The 24,257-nt window shown below is 44.8% G+C and overlaps 2 protein-coding genes across 12 annotated transcripts in view; one reads left to right on the top strand and one right to left on the bottom strand.

Moving 5' to 3' along the window:
• FYTTD1 (forty-two-three domain containing 1) overlaps positions 1-24,257 on the bottom strand; it is a 208,279-nt gene that overhangs the window by 15,944 nt on the left and 168,078 nt on the right. Inside the window, exons 2-3 of one of the 3 annotated variants that reach the window (XM_065557585.1) lie at positions 4,665-4,786; positions 1,374-1,505 (exon numbers count right to left, since the gene is read on the bottom strand). In XM_065557585.1, the coding sequence (XP_065413657.1) occupies positions 1,374-1,505; positions 4,665-4,764 (232 nt within the window). In that variant the 5' untranslated portion in view covers positions 4,765-4,786. Of the gene's footprint in view, positions 1-1,373; positions 1,506-4,664; positions 4,947-24,257 lie in introns of those variants that run through there. The other 2 variants (XM_008173726.4, XM_042843914.2) reach the window with 2 other exon arrangements.
• RUBCN (rubicon autophagy regulator) overlaps positions 4,961-24,257 on the top strand; it is a 60,143-nt gene continuing 40,846 nt past the window's right edge. For 3 of the 9 annotated variants that reach the window (XM_065557568.1, XM_065557571.1, XM_065557567.1), the window contains exons 1-2: positions 10,092-10,260; positions 21,825-21,978. In XM_065557568.1, the coding sequence (XP_065413640.1) occupies positions 10,223-10,260; positions 21,825-21,978 (192 nt within the window). In that variant the 5' untranslated portion in view covers positions 10,092-10,222. Of the gene's footprint in view, positions 5,067-5,498; positions 5,516-5,990; positions 6,025-10,088; positions 10,261-21,824; positions 21,979-24,257 lie in introns of those variants that run through there. The other 6 variants (XM_065557563.1, XM_065557566.1, XM_065557569.1 and 3 more) reach the window with 6 other exon arrangements.

Here is a 24,257-nt window from a genome sequence, read left to right as displayed (position 1 = left end):
AAAGATTTCCAAACAAATTTATTTTAAACTGATCAATTTTATGAGTTTGGTTTGGTTTTCATACAAAGCCGATGTTTTGGGACTAAAACACATAACCCATTACTCTCACACTATACATACTTGAGTAACAAATCAAACACTCTGATGCATATAAACTTTAATCCAACACTTGTTTCCCATTTTTGTATTAGCAATTGTCTTCTTTTGTTTCTTACTAAAATTCCACTAAGAGACAGCTGCAAGCTTAAGTTAAATTACTTGCTACAAAATGAAAAAATGCATAAGTGGAATTTTTAAATGCTTCATAATTCACTTTACTGCAGCAATCATAAGCTTATTTCTTCATCAGAATTAGTTGAATTTTGTATAGCTTTCATTATCCACAATGCTAAGAAGGTACAAATAGTTACCTTTCAAACCACCAGTGTCACAGCCACATGTCTAGTTAGCCACCTAGAATCTAGGCAGTGCCTCAGGAGCATCTGAATACAGTCTACTGGAAACATTCATCATTAGCAATGAAATCTTTAATAGAATTAGATAGCAACGTTGACTTAAATTTTTAAATTGTACACCTTACCTCCTCTTCACTGCCCTCTTCCCCTACACCTCTAGTGCACTGTAACACTGTGGGCCTGGAAAGTGAGACATGGCAAGATCTTTGTTCACAAAGGAGGTATCTGGAGCAGCTTCTCACTCAAGCACTCTGCTCCATCCTCTTGTGCATTCTGGAGAGTAAAGAACTCAGATTTCACTAAGTCTTACTTTGCAGGCTTGCTCCATTGAGGCAGTGTCACAGACTCCAGTAAGGTACTGAAATGCAAGATATGTAGATAGCAATTGCCTTTGTGAAAGGCCTGATAGGTAGATACAACTTAATGAATGTAACAATTTGGTTCTGGTTTACAGAAAGTTTTAGGGACTGGCAAGGACTCCGGCTTTCTCCACCTACAAACCCTGACCATTGCAATATCCCTCTCTCCCACTCCTCAGAAGAGGGCTAGAGGGATGTAGTTCACAATATACTGTCAATACACCTTCCAGGAGAAAGCTGAACAAAGAGCAAGACTCCCCGACTCATGGAAGGAGTGTGATACAGCCACAGCTCCTGTTGTCCATGGAAATCCAAACACTGAGCCCACACAGAAGCACTAGGACACAGAAAACTTATTTAAGAGGATCACAAACTAGAGTTGAATTATAAATTTAAACTCCACACATGACAGCATTTGGAACAGACTGAGTGAATTATTAAGTCAACCCATACTTTTTCATAAAGTACAAAAAGTGGTGCCACATGGCTTTACTTAGTAGGTGACATTTCACCGCACAGTAATTATGAGAACTGTGTTGTATTTTTATAAAGCACATACCTGTCTGCTGTTGGATTCCCCACCTGGTCCCCCTCATCCTGAACTGTCGAGTTCCATTCTGTTGAAGCCTTCTGTTCATTTGGGGGGAGTACTGCTTTCTCTCTTCTTTCTTATTCAATTTAATTATATCATCTACAAAAATAAAGGTTTTATGATACACTTTAGACTTAAGTATTTTAAGTAGCGATAAAATCTTAGGTTTCATGCATCCGAAGAAGTGGGCTGTAGTCCACGAAAGCTTATGCTCTAATAAATTTGTTAGTCTCTAAGGTGCCACAAGTACTCCTGTTCTTCTTTTTGATAAAATCTTAGTTGCTTTGAATTAAGCCCTATAGCCCTTACTCAGGCAAACTCCCAGAGTCAGTCTTTTAGGAATAATTCTCAATGGGAGAGTAAAAATGGAGCCAGGGCTATTTATTTGGCCCTTCAGATTTATTGGTGGGGATGCCACTTGCAACTCACCATCCTTTCCAGTATTTCTCTTGCATTAGGTTCTCTAAGACCAATGAAAATTAAGTTAGCCAGTAAAGAGTCAGCAGTTAGTAGTGCCCAGTGAGTGGCACCAGTTTTTCTGCACTGTACAATTATTTTACATTGGTAAGTTAGTATTACAGTCAAGTGGGACTGCTGTATTCAGCATAGATATAAGAAATCTACACTTTTTCCTTTTTATTAAGGGCAACAATGTTCAAAAAGCCTTACTCTGGGCTTTACAGCATTACTCTCATGCTACTGTCTGAATAATTTAAATTAAACTGTCTCCTAAAACAACAGCCTCATAAGTTTTGTGGAATGTGATAGTTATATATATATATATATATATATATATAACTATTTCCAGCAGCTATTAGAGTAACCCAAGTGCTGTAGATAATTGTAATAGCTGGAAATAGGTCAAGCATAACCCAAAAATGTTAACTGTATGGAGGAACCAGAAGAATCTGCTTCTCAAAAAAAAATCTGTTTCAAACGAAGTGTCTGGGAACACAGCATAATCAATCATACAAAGTCAGAAAATACCAAACAATGTTCTAGAAATATTACTTCTATAATACTGTCTGGTCTATATATTTTATGCTACATATGTTTCAATATTTAATATTGAACATATTTAATCAGAAAAAAAGACACGGTACTATGACATTCAGCCAAGTTAGCACTGGAATTTTAAGTTTCCAAACATTTTTTTAGTCCATTTTAAACACATTTTAAAGCAGATGACCCATCTCCCACATCACTTTAGAAAATTTAAGGTTAAAAAAATATAGCATATTAGACTGCAGACCAACTGATAACTCAAGAATACCTTTGAAAACACAGAGACTAAGCGGATGAAATAATCTTTTATTTCACCAACCAAAATTGATCCAAGACACAAGCTTTCGAGCTCCATAAATCATTAACTCAGGCTTTGTCTATACTTACAACACTGCAGTGGCACAGCTGCACCACACTAGCGGTTAGTGAAGGTGCTGCCTATGCCAATTGGAGAGCTTTGCCAATTTGTGGTACTCCACCTCCCAGAGAGGCAATAGCTATGACAACAAAAGAAGCCTTGTCTACACCAGGGTTAGGTTAGTATAACTATGTCACTCCACACCCTGAGGGACGTAGTTATACCGACATAAGAGACATTTGTCAACAACTTTTCTGACACCATGACAAATGTGGGATTTCATATAATCCATGATCCTGCCAACCCTACAATAGATTACATGCCTTTAGCTGAGGGACAATAGGAATGGATGATTCTGTTTTCATGTAAATTACCCCAGTAACAAACTAAACATGAGATTATAGAAAATATAAAGAGAATAATTTCCAAACAAGGTATCACATTAGCAGTTCTCTGTAAGGTATTACTACTGACACACCTATAGTAAATCATTACTAGATAAAATATGGACACAGAGAAAACATTAAAGTGAGACTAGAATGAAACAAACTAGGCAACCAAAATAAGTATCTTCCCTAGCCAATCAAACTGAATCAGTATGTATCATAATACACTATATACAAAAAACCAACCCTCTATCCTCCCACATTCCTACCTTTAAGGGAGCCCCGAGCCAGTGTTTTACAAGTTTTGTCCAAATGAAGGACTGGGTTAGTCCCTTGGCAAAGCCCACTTGATGTGCAATAAAAATGGGCAAGTTGTAGCCACCCTCATATTTTAAGGTGACCTGCAAAGAAGTTTTTTGCATCTTCATATTCATAAAGGCAACATGAAGTTCCCCTCCCCTCAAGAAAATCTCTTTTACATAAAAAAAAAAAAAAAAGAGTTAGATCTTGTTCTCCCCAGAATTTTGGGAAACTTGATAGTAGGATAACTAACAGGATTAAGTATCAGAGGGGTAGCTGTGTTAGTCTGGATCTGTAAAAAGCAACAGAGGGTCCTGTGGCACCTTTAAGACTAACAGATGTATTGGAGCATAAACTTTCGTGGGTGAATGCCCGCTTCGTCATCACAGATTCACAGATTCAAAGTAAAACTGAATTGAGAAGAGATATGAATTCTTTTAGGCAGAGTGTTTAAACTCAGCTGTTTTGGTTAACGCCAAAGTCTCTTTAAGAAGAAAATAAAAGCCCACTTTGCTAAAGCCTGAATACACTGACCCCTTCCATGGTGAGTCCACCTGTATTTCTGAGGCTCTTTCTTGACCAATGGGTCAAGCACCAAAAATAGGCAAGGCTGGCCATTGCTAAGGTGAGAGATCTCAACAGCAACTTTTCTTCTTAGGGGGAAAAAATACCAGGCCTTTATAGAACAACAACAAAAGGGGCCCAAGCCTGACTCACTGTGCCGGGCCTAGTCCCCCTCCCTGAATATTTTCCTTTGCAGGGCAAGCCGGACCAGGCTTCCTCCCTTGCGGGAAGGCTGGTCCCCCTCCCCCTTGAGGCAATGGGCCTGAGTGGGACCCCCAGTCACTGTACCATGGGTCCTACCGGAAGCCAGCTGAGCTGCAACGCGTGCCAGGCCCCCGGGACGGGCCTGCGCCCCCGGCCCCCCACCCCCACAGGGAGGGGCAGCCGGGGGGGGAAGGGGTCTCAGGAGCCGCCCCCTTCCATGCAGTCGAGAAGGACTCGGGAGACAAGGCCCAGCCCGCGTTGGACCCGCTCGCCAGGCCCAGGGCGCCTCCCCGCCCCCGGCAGTGGTCGGGTCCGCGCCCCCTCCCCCGCCCTCGCCGCACGTGGTTGGGGCCGAACGACCCGCCCCGGCCCGCGCCCCCAAAGCAGCGGGGCGACGAACTCGGGAGGGGCCGTCGCGGCCCGGCCCGCGCCTCTCCTCACCCAGCGACATGTCGATCTTCTCCAGGCTCTCGCTGCTGCCGCTCCGGGCAGCCGCCGCGGAGAAGCCCAAGGGGGTCGCCCCGACACGGAACCCGTTCATGGCCGAACTGAGAGCCGCCGCCTCCCCTCCCTGACTGAGACAACGGCCGCCCGCTCTGCGCACGCGCGGTCACCTCCTCACCGGCCGACCCAGCAGCCAGTGTTGTGGCTGGCTGGCGCTCGCGCGATGAGACGGGGACAGGCGCGTGCGCATTCAAGAATTCGCTCGGGGGCGGGGGGATCTGCGCATGCGTAAAAGAGGGGTCACTGATGATGAGGTCTAGCTTTCTCCGGGAAAAACCTGTAATCTCAGCCTCAGTATGCCCCCTACAGGTCAGGAGGAGGATGTCCAGCACAAAGCAGGTTAGTGACTTCCCAAGGCGACCATGTGCAAACACCCTCGTATACGACTAAAGACCCCGTGCAAATGCCCCAGTCAGTGAATGATTAAATGCCGCCAATCCATGCACACGCCTTTGCATGCAACTAAAGTTCACCTTGCTTCAGTACAACTACTCCCACATGTGATTAAACTGCCCAAATAGCATGTGCCCTTGCCCCAGTCTGCCCCCAAGTAAATACTCCTGTGCAAATATCCTTGTGTGGCCAATTAAGTACCCTATCATACAGCTGAATAACCCACTGCACTACTATATATACCTACCTCTATGAGCATGCAAATATTATATATCCCCATTGCTCTCTATCAAGGTTTATTAATCTTGCTAAACTAATGAATCATTAAATATTAATTATCATCATGAAAATAGGCATTTATCTAGTGGTTAGGTTACAGGACTCTTGGACTCAAGGTATGGGGGTTCTATTCCATGCTCCAGCTTCAACTTCCAGCCATTGGATCACATTATACCTTTCCCTGCTAGATTGATGAGCCCATTTTTAAATATTTGGTCCCCATGTATATAGTTATAGATTGTAATCAAGTCACCACTTAACCTTCTCTTTGTTAAGCTAAATAGATTGAGCTTTTCCAGTCTATCACTATATGGCATGTTTTCTAACCCTTTACTCGTTCTCTGGACTCTTCTCTGAACCCTCCCAAATTTATTAACATCCTGCTTGTATTGTAGGTACCAATCCTGGACACAGGATTTCAGCAGTTGTTAACCATTGCCAAATATAGAGATAAAATAACCTCTCTGCTCCCACTTGAGATTCCCCCGTTTATGCATCCCAAGATTGCATTAGCTCTTGTGGCCCACAGCATCACCCTGATAGCTCATATGTTCAGCTGATTATCCATAACCACCTCTAAATCTTTTTCAGAGTCATTGCTTCCTAGGATAGAGTCTCCTAGTCTGTAAGTATGGCCTACATTCTTTATTCCTATATGTATACATTTACATTTAGCCATATTAAAATACATATTGTTTGCTTGCTCCCAGTTTACCAAGCTATCCAGATCACTCTGAATCAGTGACCAGTCCTCTTAATTATTTACCATTCCCCCCATTTTAGTGTCATCTGCAAACTTTATCCGTGATAATGTCTTTTTCCAAGTCATTGATAAAAATGTTAAATAGCATAGGGCTAAGAACCAATCCCTGCAGGACCCCACTGGAAACACACCGCTCAATGAAAATTCCCCACTTACAGTTACATTTTGAGATCTATCAGTTAGCCAGCTTTTAAACCATTTAATAATATTGTTGTGAATTGGCTAGTGTGTATTTACACCACTTCCTTCTAGTGGATGGAATTGCTCAGTTGTGTGTGATAGACTCAGTATAGCTAATGACTAATAGAGATTCTCCTTTAGTTCTGGTGGGGGTGATGGTGCCTGTGTTCCTTGAGGATCTGAATTCAGTCTCTGCTGTTATTGTGAAGTTTCATGTGCTCACCATAGTGATAGATGTGAAGTCTTGGGGGCCACAGATTTGGTGTTTTAATTACCTCCTTCAAGTGGCTGATGATGAGTGGGAGTTGTGAGGCTTAATTCATTCATGTTTGTAAAGGTCATTCATTTATATTCTCAAAATGGATAGTGCTATAGAATTACCAAGCCAAGTACTAATGTTAATATTATCAAATGTCATATCTTTTATGTAAAATTGTCGACCTGATTTCTGTGTTGATGTGGTGCTGGGATGGGGCACTGGCTGGTAGTAGCACTCATCAACACTAAGATACAAATGCTTTGTTAAACCCACAACAAATAATTTAGCATCAAAGGTGGAAGATGGCCGATGGAAATCACAAAACACAGACAGACTGCACAACAGCTATTGATGACTCTTATTATCCAAACCAGGAGGCCAGCTGTCTACAGCTGGACATAGACAAAGGTTCCGATCTGAAGGAATATTAACTTCATCCTCTCAGTACCCCCAAATGGACAAAGTCTTTTAGGGGTCATTAAGGGGATGAAGCAAACATCAAGTCTTGGATTTATATCTAGATTTCACGAGTGTGCAAATGGCTAGCTAAGTGACAGCTAAGAGGAACTGCATAGTGCTGCTGCTATAATTATGTAGAACTAATCCTTAACCTTATAACAGGTTTAGCTCTATCCCAGACTGTATTTCTATGGTCTTTCCCACCCCCAAACCATCCTTAGCATAGACTCTGGCAATGCCATTGAGAATAGTAACGTTTGTTCTTTTAAATTTACTGGGATTAGGGTGGTGCGTGTGGATATTGGACTATTTCAATCAATTTGTAATTATTTGTTGCTTGTTTAAATCTGAAGAATTAAAATCTTTTTAGTTTATTATGAGGATGAAGATACTGTCAAAATAAACAAATAAAATAAAAAAGTGGGCTCAATCCTGAAGTCGTTATTCAGGCAAAATTCCTCGTATGAAATCCTGGTTCCATTGAGTCAATGGCAAAATTCACATTGACTTCAGTGGGGATACATTTCATCCTGTTAACTTCAAAAAGCTTCTAAATGAGAATGTAGGACCCAGTTCAGCTCCCACTTCATTGACACCTGTATTGGGTTTTTAAGATCTGATCCAGAGCGCATTGAAGTCAATGATTTCATTGATTTCAGAGGTTCTGAAACAGACCTTTCCTAAAGATCTCTGTATCTAATCTAACCTATAGTGTTATGTTGAAAGGTGTCTTGCTTATAAATTGGTGTTTAAACACCAGGGTGAAACTCTCAATAAGAAGAGTTTAAATTGCCATGCAATAAACTCACCCGAAAAATTATGAAAGCGTATTCATAACTCAAACTATTTAAGTTCAGAAGTATTAGATCATCTAGTCTGGCCTCTTGTGTAACACAAGCCAGAGAATTTCACCCCTGTACTGAGCCAAATAACTTGTACTTGATTCAAGCATGAAGCGTATATTCCAGAAAGGCATTCAGTCTTGATTTAAAGACATCAAGGGATGGAGAAGACACCACTTCTCTTGGTAGCTTGTTCCAAAGGACAAATGATAACATTTATTCTAGTTTTTATAATCTGGAGTAGTCTTTGCTGGATCTCCCTCCCTAGCAAACTCGCCATCCCATGATAAAACATCTGTCTTTTCCTTTACCTCTGTATTTTGTAGTTGATATTTTCCATTGCTTTTATTATTTCATATAGACAAGACAAGATTTTATTATTTACATGGTGTCTATTTATAGTTTGTATGGAAAGATACCCCCAAAAGAGCCTGATCCGACATATATTATTGACATGAGCAGTCTCGTTGACTTCAGTGGGACTAGGTTGCATGCTTGGGCCCCAGAATTATGTTACATTGTTTTGCATTTCTCTCAGTTTAAACAATGAAACCAGACTTGTCAGTTTCATTTTCATTTCTAGTCAGTTTCACTGGGCATGATCATATAACCCTTGCTCACAGGAACAGTTTCAGTTACTTTTCATTTTCCATCATCGTTTTACTGTGACAATCAGTAAATATACTGATGCTCTGGTACTGCCTGTGTGATATTCACCCTGCAAATTTTACAGAAGGGATGAGAGTAGAATAGGCCTGTGTAACATTTTTCTTGTCCCACAATATGTGGTGGAAGCTATAGTTTGCTGGTAGCAGTAATCCCTATGGCATTGTGAGAGTTCTAGGCTCTTTGAGTGCCTTCTGGGGAGTGTTATTACTTGTATTACAATAGCATCTAGAGTCCTGTAGCCTCTCAAATCATTTTGAAGTATTATATTATATGACAAGTAACACAATAACTCTTAGAATATAAACGCTTCATGTCTAGGACTGAGTCTTCCTATGTGGATTGACAGTGGCTAGCGTGTCCTGGGTGCTAGCAGAATACAAATAAATCAAACATAGTAATAGCACATAAACAAGAGTGACTGAAAAAATAAAAATACAGAAATCTTGGGTCTCTGAAAGGGAGCTATAGCACATCAAGCAACTTCACAGCCATATTTGGAGTTTATTCCCTATAATCATTTGTCATTGACTATTCCCAATCTGGTGGCAGTGATATATTTTTCCTTTCCCCCAGAGTTATGCACAATTCCCCGCATCACTTTTTAGAAGATTTTTTTTATATTTCTAATAATTTGTGAAATTATCCATCCCATGCTCTCTCGTACTTTGGGCAGTGGAGCTGAAAATGTCTCTACATTTCTCTCTCTCTCTCTGCTGTTACAGTTGTTGTACAGTCATTCCGCTCTGGGTTGCATTGTGCTTTGTCTCTGTTTTCACCCCTAGTTTATGATCACTCATTCTATATTTGGTAGATATCTGAGCCTTGCACATTTCACTACCTGCTAGTGTGAAAATTTTATTCAGGGATCTGTAGCAATCTAGTTTGTAGTTTTTGATCTTTTACATCCAGTAAATTGTATATTGTTTAGGTTTTGGTCTAGGCTAGAAAATCTTGAAAATCAGTGTCAGCTGAAGTTGCTTTCTTCACTGGTCTGATGATGATTAGTGTTGCTGAAGCATGGGAAGATATGGGGGAGTGGATACTGTTTTAGCTGCAAGCGTTTAGTCATCATGTAGCAATTCAAATTGGAGAGAAATGTACTGTTTTGGTTGAAATAGCACCGGCAATTGAATGAATGACGGACTGCTCTGAATACATCGTGTGTAGAGTTTTTGTATTTGAAATAAAAATCCTGTGCAATAATCCTGAAAATCCCTGTGCAAGTATCTCCATTGGACAATTAAATCACTACGGACAAATATTGGAATGCACAGATCCTCCCGTACCCAGCTAACACCCCCCATGCACAACTCAACTTTGCAGTCACTGGGTACCTGCCCCGCGTCCTCAGACGGGACTCAAACGGCAGTGCATGCTGGGAGCTGTAGTTTCATCGGTGTGGGGCATGCTGGGAACTAAAGTTCCGAGGCGCTTCGTGCGAGGGGAGGGAGGCCGGCTTGGAGGTGTGGCCTTGTGAAGTGCATGCTGGGAGCTGTAGTTTCCCTGCCGCGGTGCGTGCTGGGAGGTGCAGTTCCAGCCGGCGGGCGGGTGCGGCTCGCAGGGGGCTGGGCCCGGCCCGGCGCGGGGGGTGGAGGCGGCTGGCAGGGGCCGCCCGCGCTGAGACAGGCGGGCTGCGCGTGCCCCGGCCGGCATGGAGATCGGGCGCTGCGGGGAGCAGGAGGCGAGCAGGTGGGCGCGCGCTGACAGGCAGCGGCAGGGATGGGGGTTGCGTAGTTGGCTCTCACCTAGGGGCGGCGGGGTAGCGGGTGGGGGGCCGGGGTAGCTGGGGCCAGCGGGGTGGGGGGTGATAGGGTACCTGGGGCACGGTGGGGGGTGAGGGGCGATGGGGTAGCGGGGGGTAGCGGGGGCCAGCGGGGTGGGTGGCGGCGATGAGGTAACGGGCCAGCGGGGTGCGGGGGGGTGATGGGGGCACGGTGGGGGGCAGCGGGTGGGGGCCGGCGATGGGGTAGTTGGGACACGGTGGGGGGCAGCGGGTGGGGGCCGTCGCCGGGGCGAGTGGCGGCGATGGGGTAACTGGGGCCAGCGGGGTGGGGGAGGTGATGGGGTAGCTGGGGCACGGTGGGGGGCAGCGGGGTGGGTGGCGGCGATGAGGTAACGTGCCAGTGGGGTGCGGGAGGGTGATGGGATAGCTGGGGCACGGTGGGGGGCAGCGGGTGGGGGCCGGCGATGGGGTACTTGGGGCGCAGCGATGGGGTAGCGGGGGCCAGCGGGGTGGGGGTGATGGGGTAGCTGGGGCACGGTGGGGGGCAGCAGGGTGGGGAGGGCGGCGATGGGGTAGCTGGGGCACAGTGGGAGGCAGCGGAGTGGGGGCTGGCAATGGGGTAGCGTGGGGCAGTGGGATGGGGGGCAGTGGGATGGGGGGTGATGGGGTAGCTGGTTCACAGCTGGGGGCACAGGTTGGGTGTGTTACTGGTATTGGCACACAGCAAGGGGCAATCGTGGGGGAGAGACAGTTGTGTGTGTTTGCGGCTGTAACTGGGGCATGGCATGTGGCAACATAGGACTGGTGTGTAAGGGCAGGCATAATGTCCTGCGAGTCTGGTTCAGTTCTGAGCCTGCCCTGACCCCTGCCTGGTGTGTCTCACACACTCTCTTTGCCCCACCCTGTGTAAATGCTCTAGTTGTGTCAGGAGAAGTCTGGATAGAGCTGTCTGCACATGTGAGCTGAATACCTGATGCTCCCTAGATTCCAAAGACAGGAATTGCCAAGTCTCATTATTTTTTTACGAGCTGTCCTCAGATGATAAACCATCCTAATGGCGACCCTCATTTCCAGTCTCTGGTCAGAGTCTTGTTTTTTTTGGATTACGTCTCGTTCTGTCCCTGGTAACTGGTCGTGTTGCTTGGGAATGTTGCCTATTTTAGATGTTTAAAATAAATCCTTAACTGTAACCTAAATACTTGTGGGAGCAAGGCCTCCTGTGTTCAGCTGTAAGTTGGACCTTGATTCTGCAGCACTGTGGTGCCATACACTGGTAGTTAAGTTAAAATAATGTAGGCTTTTAATGTAAGAAATGACAATGATTAATCTCATCAGTCAGATACACAAAGCCTTCTGCATTATTTCCTTTGATAATAAATTCCATTTGGTCAACCCAGTCCCCATGGTACCATTGAGTTTTGTATTGGCAATGCAGAGCTGGGTAATAGAGATTGACAGATGCGTTAGTGGATATGTAGGGGACAGTTGAGGCTGTGGCATCTGGGGAAAGTGTTTGGAGGTAGTTTCTGATAACATTAGCAGAGACATCCAACTAATGGGTTTATCAGCAGTGAAAAAATTAACTGTTGCCATTTAAACTGTAATCTAGGTTTGGGAGTTAACCCATTGAGATGAATGGGGCTGTTCCCACATCTCTGAGCTATTGTTTCACACTTCCAGGAGATTCCGGAAGACACTCCGGAATATATTGATTGCATTTGATTCAGGTTTTTCTGAGTTTTCTCCCTGACCAGGAGAGACAGAAACAACATTTCTTGCTTCTAATGAAAGCTCAGATCCTGAAGTGGCGAATTCCCATGCTGTGGAATAAATGGGTGATCTAGCAATCCCCAAATGCTATGTTAGAAATATATAGATAAAGAGATGCATCACAGTGCAGCATTGTGATTCTCCTTGGGACCTGAAGAAGTGGGCTGTAGTCCACGAAAGCTTATGCTCTAATAAATTTGTTAGTCTCTAAGGTGCCACAAGTACTCCTGTTCTTCTTTTTTCCTTGGGACGGTTATGAGTCCTCGAAAGCAGGTGCATGTGACTGGGGAGGAACTACAAATAATGCCATGGTGGACACCCCAGAGTTCACGTCAGTCCCCATCGAAAGAAGAGGGCATTGTCTCCTCTGGAGCCAGTGCTGTGGTGGCTCGCTCCATTGTTTGCTTAACTGTGAATGTACATGCAATGGTATGTGCTAGGCAGGATTCTGGTATGTGCCTTGTGCAGCAGCATCCCACTCTTTGCTAATGATTCCAAGTCTCCGCTTCTAAATACCTGTCATTGCATTTGATGTGGTTGTTGAATATGGTACATGCTTGATATTTCAGGCGGAGGGAGAAGGTTTTGCTAGGTTCAGCATCCTGCCAAGGGTCATAGACCTATTAGGTTGAGGCCAGCAGACGAGGGTGATCTTGTGCCTGCTTTTTTCTCCTTTCGTCCCTGAGGAGAGAAGAGAGCAAAGACTTCAATGGAGATAGTATCAGAGGGGTAGCCGTGTTAGTCTGAATCTGTAAAAAGCAACAGAGGGTCCTGTGGCACCTTTGAGACTAACAGAAGTACTGGGAGCATAAGCTTTCACCTCAGAAGAAGTGAGGTTCTTACCCACGAAAGCTTATGCTCCCAGTACTTCTGTTAGTCTCAAAGGTGCCACAGGACCCTCTGTTGCTTTCAATGGAGATGTCACCTTAAAGAGCAGGATGAAGGACGATGCTCTCCTTTAGCCAGTCGGTGAAATGGTACTCACAGTGCCTTGGGGTATGGAGCCGATGTTCTATCTAAATGATCCAGCCATGTCATTGGAGACCATTGATAAATGGTGTAGTGTTGAGAGTTAAATGTGCAGATGTTTTGTTAAACTTCTGTGTCACAAAGAAGTGGCAAGGGGAATAACAGGGCTCAGAGAGAGAATCCTAAAGGGGAAGCCGGTGGGGGGCAAGGAGACAGCTAATATTACGAGAACAGCATGGAAAGCCAGTCTCTGCCTTTGGCTGGCTGCTTGCTTCCAGAAATTTCATGGCAGGGGGAAGGTTACTTGGACCACTTGACAGCCACTTCCCAGCAAGAATTGTTCTGGGTTTTATTTGAACAAAGAGGCTAAGAACATGTGTTCTGTACACTCCCTCTTCTCTCAGTGTCATGTTGGTGATTTAAAAAGGAAACAGCCAAAGGGCTTTCTGCATTTTTTCCCCTTCCTAAGATCTTGTTGGAGGCTTGAAACTGCAATCGCTTTCCTTGCTACTTTGTTCTCCTCAGTCCCTGTTTGTTATTATATAGGGTTGCAGATCATGATTGTGGTGGCCCCTGAAAGGCCCATTGTGCTAGGCGCTGTACAAAATATAACAGAGATGGTTCCTGCCCTAAAGAGTTTATAATCTAACTAGGTTAATGCTGTGCTGGTCTGTTGATGGGGTTGTTTGATTGCATGGGATTATTGAAATATTTGTTCTAACAAACAATACGTTCCAGAAACTCCTGTGAGCTGGCGTCTCAGTCCAGGGATCCTGGTGTGAGTTTGGGTCTACTACACAGTTGTCCATGTCACCAAAACCACAGCTTGCACCGGTTGTGTTACTCCTTGCGGGGTGCCTCAAGGGGAAATCAAGGACTGAATTGGCCATGGAGAAAGGGCTCCCCTCTCTTTCCTAGGTGATTTCTTGCAGCTCGTGATTAAGCCTTATGGGGGTGGTGCAGAAGGTTTGTCGTATGATAGTGTCTCTTCTGAGGTACGGGGAGAACATCAGGCCCCAGAGCTGTCAGGCTGGCATTTTGTACCAGCCCCAAAGTCACCCTGAAACAATGAAACTACTTGCAAAGGAAAAACAAAGCATTTAGTCTGTAATTTCTGGAGACACCAGTTGTGCTAGTATGGGAAAAGGGCTTTTGCGAATGAAGTGTTGAGCAGCAGATGTGTGTGCTGTGTTTGCAGATAAAGTCCAGAGCACATGGTGCTTCCAGCGTCACTACCAATTTGAGTATCAGAGGTACGGTGCCAGCAGATCTGTGGCATAATTTCCCAGCGGGCCTTCTCTGCTCTCTCTGACTGGTCCTGCACAAGCCTGTTTCCTGAGCTGAGGAGAATAGATTTTCTTTGACTTTTTTTGCTGCTCCCTGTTGCTATAAATAACATGACAGAAGTCTGCTTCTCCACGCCCCTTTCCCGGAAGTGCCATGCCTATGTGAGGCACAGGCAGCATGACCCACAAAAACTTCCTGTGTTTGCAGTTTGGTTTCCTAGACGACAGAGTTCAAAACACACTGTTCAATAATTGATTTGCAGATCACCTTTAAAGTTGAGACAAAGTGACAGTGAACATGGTGTTGTCCCATAGCAGTGCCCACAAATGATCCCCGTACCTAAAAACTGATCGCTGAAATGTGTCAAGACAGATCAAATGACTTCCCCAGGCAGAGAACAGTGTTCGAGCAGCTATGTACTTGCGAGATTCCCCTTATTGTGTTGCTTAAAGGAAATGTATGCCTCTGATTTAACCTAGTTTAAAATTTCTACTTTGAAACTTTAACTGTTTTAAAAAAATCCTTCTTTACTCAGCACCACAGCTTCATGAGTGTGTTCTGAGTCACTATGCTGGCTTCATTGACAAAAATAAGTTTTTGCTCCTTCTAGCTCTGCGTTATCCAGCTTAGCCCTGGGTCAGCGAGTCAGATTCTGTGCTGACTCCTGCATCATCAAACAGCATTGTTGACTGAGTTCCAGCTGCAGGGCTGGATTCTGGCCTCAGTTACCCCTGTGAAACCCTACTGGTCGCCACGGGAGGGCACAGATGTGACTCAGTGTGGCCTCTGGCTGTCACAATCTTTATTACTGACGATAATGCACCAGCTAGGAACCTGGGTGTCCAGGCTCGGTCATCAGGGCTGAACCAGCCTGACCGCACCCCTTTATAAATTACATACTTCAAGTAACTCATTGAAATGCCCAGTGAAACTTGCTACTCTGGAGACACTAACATTTTGTGGCTGGTTTCTTTTCAGCCTGTATTAGAGATGTATTTAACACTGTCTTCCTGACCCCATCTGTCAGAAGCCCTCTTTCAAGTCTCTTCTTGAAATTCAATTCAAGGTTGCGTATGTAAGCTATAGCTGTTCCAGTCACTGAGAGTCTGTGTGTGTGACAAGCTGTACAAGTGTTGCCAATGTGTGTGTGGTTTTTTTTTTTTTTTTTTTAAGGAGAGCTTTGAGGTGTTTGTCTAAGTTAGTATGATCCACGCAGAAGAGGGCTACATGCGGTTCGGGGTTTGATCCCCTGGGTCCATTTGTCAGCCAGTGGCAGGTCGTGACGTAGCGTGATGCCATTTCTGCCAGGGTCAGGCAGTTTTTTCTTGTTGCTTTTTCCCGAGTCGTCTTTTATCATTCCCGATCATTTGAGGAAATCGCTCTTGCATTCCCCTGCTTTTTTGTGAGCATAGCCTCCATGTGTGTGACCATGTCATCTTACGGTCCTTGTCCCTAAGCTCTAATTGTACAAAGAGACTTGTATGTGCAAACTCCCTTGGTGTAAGGGTCCATTCACACTCATCAGATTGCAGGACTGGGTTCTTAGACTGGCCAATCTTTTGGCCAGGGAATATGCCTTTGTTTTGTGAAGCAGGGTGCACATCTAATTAACTACCTAAATAACGATATGCTGATAAGATAATACAGGGTTGCATGAAAGAGGTTGTGATGATTGTTCTGTAGTGCTGTACCGCTTTTCTGCCTTTCCCTGGATGGAGGAGACTCTGATTTGTTACAGATCTTTCCTCATATTTGTAATTAACCGCTCAGTGGAGGTGGAAATATTTTGTTGGCAAAAGTGCCGACAAACAGTGGCTACACTGCCCGACTTTTAGCAACACGGCTGTAGACAAAGCCTTAGAGACAACATCTTGGTGCTGCTCAGACCAGTTGGGCCTGGAAGCACACAGGAGCCAAAGATTGGGTCCAGTACAGCAGCCTGGCGTGTGTCCCCAAGGGGGAATTTAGCCAGGGCTGTAACAATGAGCTGTTAGAAAAATACCCATTCTAATTAGCTGATCATCTTGTGACATTGCACTCCATATGTTTATGGAAATATACTTGAGTATGAATATAATGTAACTGGAATATGCTTAATGCAAAAGGTCTCTTGTAAGGTATCATTACAAAGCTTATAATCTACTGAGTGTTCATCCTATTTGTGTGTATGTATCATTCTTGTATCTAAAACTAGAAATATGAAATATAACTCTGAAGTCATATTGTAATTATGCAAAGTGTGGGCCATTAATAGTGGCTTGGAATCTTGATGGCTCCCATTGACTAGGACAATAGGTTGTGAATGGCTCTGTTTACTTGCAAATCTTCCTGGGGCCATGCAAGTCAGCCCAGGAAGAATGGAGGCTTGGGGTCTCACAGGACATGTGAACATGTCCCATGATACTGGAATCCATCTTAAACCTGGTGCTTTTCCATTTAGAAGGAGGGGTGAGGATCCAGAGAGACAAAAGTTTCCCGTCTTGTGCCAAAGCTATAAAAGGGGGTGGAACAGAACAAAGGGGGTGGCCAGTCATGAGAAATCCCCTAGTTACCACCTGAGCTGGAATTAACAAGGATTGGGCCCAGACTAGGAAGGAGTGTAGTCTGTGAAAGAAGCTTATTGGAACATCTCTAAGGGTGAGATTTACCTGTATTCAATTTCTTAATGTATTAGGCTTAGACTTGCGTGTTTTGTTTTATTTTGCTTAGTAACTTACTTTGTTCTGTCTGTTATTACTTGAAACCACTTAAATCCTACTTTTTATACTTAATAAAATCACTTTTGTTTATTAATTAACCCAGAGTAAGTGATTAATTCCTGTGGGAACAAACAGCTGTGCATATCTCTCTATCAGTGTTATAGAGGGCGGACAGTTTGCGTTTACCCTGTATAAGCTTTATTCAGAGTAAAACGGATTTATTTGGGGTTTGGATCCCATTGGGAGCTGGGTGTCTGGGTGCTGGAGATAGAAGTACATGCTGAGCTGTTTTCAGTTAAGTCTGCTGCTTTGGGGGCATGGTTCAGACCCAGGGTCTGTGTTGCCGCAGGTTAGCATGTTTGGCTCAACAAGGCAGGGTTCTGAAGTCCCAAGCTGGCAAAGAAAACGGGCCCAGAGGTAGTTTCAGCACATCAGATGGCAGTCCCAAGGGGGTCTCTGTGACAGAACCCATCACACATCTGCTGTGTACACCTCAGGTGCTCTGGAAATAAGAATCCAGCCTTTCCTTAAACATCTTGAGCTATATCCTCAGGTGCGGTAAATCAGCGTAGCTCTGACTTGAATGAAACTTCACCAGTTTACACAGGCTAAGAATTTGGCCCCCAGTTGTTTGTTCTGTTGTGTATATCCCACTCTGTGCCCTGTGTGCCATCGTCTTGTGACGTGTAAGTAGGAAGCCCTTCAGGGTAGGAACATGTCTTTAGTCACTGTGGCAGTGTCCTAGTACTGTATACAAATAGTCAGCACTGCTGGCTGCAGACAGACCAAAGTCCAGTGACCTGCTTCCTGGTATCAAACCTGTATCATTGCCTCCCTGTCCTACCCCTCCCTTTCTGGAGTGAGATCATTCACACCAGGAGTCTTGCCTAGATAACCTGACATTACTTTCTTATGTGTCATTTCCCAGATTTGGTTGGAATGCTTTTGCAGCTCTGAGAAATCGGTTTGCTTTTCTGGTATTGATTGAATGAGCCATTCTTCCAGCTCAGTCTCCTTTCTCCCCTCCTGCTCACTCCAAGTCACCTTCACTGTTTGTGAGAACACACCAGTTACCCTGACAGCAGGCTACAGCTGCACAAACAAACCATTTCAGGAGCAGGCTGAGCTGAGAGCAGACTGTATGAGTCTCTGCAGAAGTGCTCAGCTGTTTGCCTGGGGAGCATGGCTAGCTGTGTTTTACTTGATTACAAAATATGTATTAAACGTGACGTGATTTCTAAAGGGGAAAGACCTCTCCTGAAATGTGACCTGGGTAAAGTTCCCCTCGCTCTTTCAGTAAGTAGGTAGCTTTTTTTCTGAGGGCTGGGAGTCCCCTGGGAATTTTCTGGGGTTATTTCAATTCCCCATGCCCTTGGCCCATTAGGGCTGGGCTTAGTTTTCTCTGGTGCCTATTGGTGCTCCTCTGAGCATCTGTCAGAGGGGGGTGCTGGAGAGTGGCTGAGTGGAAACCCATTCAAATGGGGAAGCGCTCAATCACTTCAATGCTCCCCAGGCCTTCCTGCCAGGCTCAGCAAATGAGACTCTGAAGCAAATCTCCCACACTGCAGTCTTTACAGAAGTTAGGAGTGTTATCCTGTAGGTCCAGACCAAACTCCAATGTGGGTAGCTCAGTTCTGCCTCTCTGAATTCCCCCTGCACCTGCAGTGGGGTGTAGAATTTTTAATTTCTTATCTTAAACTGTAGTGCAGAGTTGCTGTGTGCTGTTACAGAGATGACACGTCTCACCCCAGAGGTGGCTGCATTTTCAATGATGAGTGAAGATTCTTGCATGTCTAGCTTGTGACGTGCTCTGGGATCCTTTGGGATGAAAAGTGCTATACTGTAAAATTGTTACTAGATCAGAGATATTTTTAATGTCTATTTCTCTTTCTTCTTTCTACCAAATAACTTCCTACCTTTCCCTTTACATCTGTTTTTGTTCAGCTGATTGGTTCATTGACACAGTGCTTTAAACAAAACAACTCCCAAACTCCCAAGGACTAATTCTGTGTTAGCAGAGAACAGTGACTCCTCTGTGTTGGAATGCAGTTGTTTTACCTTTGGAGAGGATGTGCCAAGGCAGGTTTGCATAACAAGGGCATGGGGTTTACACACCTTCCCAAGGCTCTGATGTGTAGCGGACACACCTCTGCAATATGCATGTGTTGGAGACATTTATAGCACAATAATAATAACTAAAAGGGAGTTTCCTGGAATCACGAACTCTAAGATCTAAATTCAGGCTCTGGCTGTGCTTTCACTCTCACTTCCCCAATCTGACTGAGTCCTGGAAATGTCCCAGAGAGGAGCTGATCAGGTGACAGCGCTTAACGGATGCAGCTGCTAGGTTAGCACAGATCTGTGCCCAGAGGGCCTCTGCTCCCTTCCCCTGTCAGTATGCAAAGTAGGCTCACCTGGTGTGTGTCGAGACAGAAATTTCTGTGTAAATTTAGAAGAATGGGTTGGTGGACTCAAGACTCGTTAAGCTTTTTACTGTCTCTAAATGAGCCAACCAGTTCGAATCCAAAGAAGGAGGCTGGCCCTGGAATCTGGTTTAGAATTCGTCTCTCTCCCCACAGTCCCAGCTGAGTTAGGCCCGGTTTTCTTTTAATGGTGTTTGGAAGCCGTGGCTAAACTGTCTGACAACTAGGCTGCTCCTAAGGCAGCTTGGCTGCCAAGGAGGATCTAGTGCAAAGTCGGGGTCTGGGAGCAAACGCTGTGTGCGCACTCAAGTTGCTGGACTTGTCTGTGTGTCGTGTACTATTTAGTAACCGTATCTTGTGCATAGGCATTCCTGTGCCAACTCAGACTATTGGTCTGGTTAGACTAATGTCCTGCCTCTGGCACGGGCACAGATCTGAGGCGTTTGGGGAGTTGTGGAGCTCTATACGCTTTATGGGTGGGCTAGAATGCCGTCCTGCCTCCCAAACACCATCAGCTTGCACCCTGAAACATGAAATACTGCCAGTAGGAAACCTTGAAGCTCTGAGTGCATTAACATGCACACTACGTGCTGTGTTAGCTTGTTATTTTGCATGTCTTTGAGAAGCAACTGGTCCTGCCCTTAATTCTTGATGAATTACTGTACTGTCACTGAGTTAATGTGCTGTTCCTTTCCTTATCAAATGCCCTTGGCAAAATGAATAGGCCCTCTCAGCAATTTAAACTGGCAATAAACAACTACAAATTGTGGGGTTGTCAGAGAAGGCCTGGAAGAGAGCTGAGTGCTTCTCTCATCTGCTGATTCACTGTAAACATAACCAGTATTGAGATAATAATGTAATAGTTCCAACAAAGACACTATTTGTGGCCGAGAAAAAAATATTTTCAAAGGTTCAAATATCAGTCTTATTTTACATTTTAAAAACAGGTGTCCATATCTATGCTGCAAATACTGCCTTACATTAAAAATGGAAGCATTTTAGAAATCTAATTTATTTTTCGTTATTTGTCCTTCTTTTCCCCTTTTTACATTTTAATCAGCTTGGGCAGTGAGAATAGATAATCACTTCATGGCTAGTTTCTGGTCAGTTTCACTTTTAGAGTCTCACACTAGCACTGTGCTGTAACGCGTCAGTTACAAACACTGCAGGGATGTTTGTTGGGGTTTCTAAAATGTCTGTGGCAGCATTTCTGCTGGTGTATCGTTCTATGAAAGATTGCTTTTACAGAATATAATTTTAGGGCTAAATGTGAATTGATTGAGCCTTTGGGACTAGTCTTTTTATTTAGTTTTTTATGCATTAAGCAAATATTCCTCAATAGTTATCTCTTGTTTACTTAGGGATTTATATTTCTCAGGCAGTGTTGTCTAGTGGGTAATGCTGGGGATCTAGGTGTCAAGCCACCTGGGTTCCATTCCCGAACTTCCTGCATGACCATGGCCAACTTCTGTTACCTCCCCGTCCCCACTTCCTCATCTGTAAAATGGGGGTATGATGATTTCCTGCCTTCCATGGGATGATGAGGTGCTCAGTGTTTGTGAGAAGGGAAGTAGTAAGTTACCCAAGATGTGTGGCTTACATTGACCCGGACTGGAACACAATTTCTTTAAAAAGTTAAAAAAAAAAAAAAAAAAAAATCTCGACTTGGACTCAATACAGAACTTAGGGACTGTGAGAGCTGCTCTTGATATTGTCCTTACAGTAGGGCTGGACTTAGCCTACCAATCTTCTATTTAACTGTATAATTATGATGTTTTAGTCACCTGATCCTGGAGTTGGATTAAGAAATGACCATAACACTTGCATATCCTTTGAATGATCAGCAGATACCATCTTGAACTCCTCTCTCATGGTGTTTCTGTGAAGAAGAGACAGTGTCTCCCCCCTGGAAGTGCTCAAGCACTAGATTGCGTTGAGGGTTGCACGCAGGGCTGAGATCTGTATATAGCATCAGTATTTAAGGGAGGGAGCATGCTAACATGACCCAGCACAGATGGAATCTGAGTCAGCTTTGGCATCCATCTTTCTTATGCAGTGCTCTGTTGTATTGATCCCCTCCAAGCCTGCAGTGTCTTGCACTCAGTAGCCTGTGCTGGCATACTCATGAGTGGAACAGTCAATATACTAGCTAGAGTCTAGTGAATTTAAAACCCTCGGGCAGGAGGCCTACAGCCCAGCAGTGTGTGTACAGATGCCCATGCCATGCTGGCTTCTAGATCTCCTACCCAAAGGTTTTAACTTCACCAAGGCCCACTTGGGCAGCATTTAATTCTGTTGTCAGGCCACTAAACTTTTGATCACTGTATGGTTGATCGATTTGAGGGGAACTAACGGGCATGGTGTGTTCTTTTGCATGTGCAGAAAGGAGCATTGGAAACTGCTGGGCAATTTGAAGACCACCGTCGAGGGATTAGTGTCCAGCAACAACCCGAACGTCTGGTCTAAGTATGGCGGCTTGGAGCGGCTGTGCAGGGATATGCACGGCATCCTCTATCACGGGCTCATCCACGATAAGGTAGGGTTTGGCATGTGGGGCAATCTGGCATTTATCACCATGTTGCTGTTCTAACAGGTGGCGCTTTGGTTACCGAGAGAATCCTTTGGTGCATGACTTCTGGAAACCACGAGTGAGCTGATCTGTAGTGAGCCTTATTTGCATTGAAGCAGCAGGCTGATGGCTTTATTAGCATCAAGTTTGCTGGGGCTAAAGCTCTAATGGGGAGATAGTTTTCTGCAGCAGGACGGGAAGTCAGGACTCCTGGGTTTTTATCCCCAGCTCTGCCACTGATTTGCTGTTTGACCTTGGGCAAGTAATTTCCTCTCTTTGGGCCTCAGATTTCCCGTGATGATCCTGCCCTGCTCGGACGGGGATAGGGAGGGTTAATATTTGTACAATGCAGTGAAATCCTCGCATGTGGGTAAATTGTCAGTATGAACATAGGCAGCCATCAACCCAGGGAATGGTCTTGCCTCAGGCTTCATCACACTAGGGAAAACTCCTGCAGCTATTGGATTTGAGTGCCAGTCCGCTTGCCTGTCACTTCACCTCTCCTATCATTTCGTGCCACATTTTGCTAAGCATTGGTGATCTCTGCTGTGAGAAGCTGCCTGGCCCCACCCACCCATTTCTTTCTGCCTGTTGGATCCCCCAGCAATGACCATGCTGAATTTGTAATGAGGCAGTCTGCTAACATGGAGCTGAAATGTGGGGTCTTGGGCAGGGTTGCGGCTTCTTAGCCTGGTCTGGAAGGAGAAGCCCTATTCCTTAACGGTCTTGATTATTGAGATAATAAATCAGTCTGACTCCTGCATCCATGCTTCACACAAACTTGATTTCTCTTGTTTTGCACTCACTGCTTCCTGGCTGCTGTTGCTTATATCAGTGGTCCTGGGGGACTGTGAGCAGGTTTCAGGGGGTTCTCCAAGCAGGGCCAGCAGAAAGCCAAAGCCCCACTGCATGGTGCTGAAGCCTGGGGCCCTGAGCCCTGCCAGCGAGGCCGAAGTCTGAGCAACTTAGCTTCCCGGGGGGGGGCCCTGTGGCCCCAAGCAATTGCCCTGCTTGTTACCCCCTAACGCCAGCCCTGGCTTTTATACGGAGAAAACCAGTAGTTTTGGCACAGGTGGGCCATGGAGTTTTTATAGCCTGTTGGAGTGGGCCTCAGAAAGAAAAAGATTGAGAACCCCTGGCTTTTATGGATCCATTCCCTTTAGCACTGCTGCCCTAAAGCCAGCCTCTTCTCTCCCTCCTTGCCCCTGCCCCAAAAAAGATTCTTTGCATTCAGACAGAGCCCTGAGACTGGCTCCCCCTCTGTTTATCATTTCCACCCTCCGGTAGTTTCTACTTGAAAATTTGCCCCCTATTGGCACAGGTGCAAATGAACTTGGGTGGATTATCAGCAAGCCTAGAAATAACCTACTGGCTCTTGGTTTGTGCTAGATGCACAGTACTTGTCTTTAGGAAACACACTTCAGATAGATCATGTTATTCATTGATTACCCAGTGGGAATAACTGAACGCTTTCAATGCATAGGAGGTTGTTCATGCCCAAGGGTCTGTGAGCAGTTTAGATGTTAGATCTACTTAGCATGAGCAAGTGCCCCCCCCCTTTTTTTTTTGCTGCTTTTATTATTTACCAAGAAGGTTCTTTTCCCATTTGTTTTTTGTTATTAGAAGTATCAGGTCTTGACTTTCCAGCTGGAGAGCTCCTTGGAGAACTAGTGGGATTGTGACATCACAAGAGACTGAATGGATAGTAGCTGGGGAGGGGGTGTTGAATCTGACTCTCTAACACATTGTTTTCTGTTCACACTTGTTTCATTCAGACTCCTGACACACAAGGGGAGAAGAGCTTTCTAGGAATGATTCAACAGTGACCCCACATACTGGCTTCCAACTGAAAAGAAATTATATCTACACGCATCCACACTTGAGAACTAGGGTGGGAGTTTTCTCAGCCCTGAGGGATATATATTTTTATTGTATATACAATAAAAATTCTGTCTCCAGGGCTGAAAACTCTCACCCTAATACTCTAGTTCTCCCCCCCCCCCCCCAAAAAAAAAAAGAATAAAACCCCAGGGAAGAAAACAATTGATGTTTTTGATATTAATAGGCACAGGGAAAACGTTATTGTTTGGGGGGGGGGGGAGAAATACTGAGGCCACTTTTGTACCTTATAAAGCAGTAGCACATGGCATGAACAAAAAAATATTCCCTTTGTAGTTGATCTTTAACAAGAAGCATAACTAATAAAATGGGATAGGCTCTCTGAAGAAAGCTGAGACAGACCTCAA

The sequence above is a fragment of the Chrysemys picta genome, chromosome 9 (assembly GCF_011386835.1).
Source record: "Chrysemys picta bellii isolate R12L10 chromosome 9, ASM1138683v2, whole genome shotgun sequence".
NCBI lineage: Eukaryota > Metazoa > Chordata > Testudines > Emydidae > Chrysemys > Chrysemys picta.
This window is presented reverse-complemented; position numbering and strand designations above follow the sequence as displayed.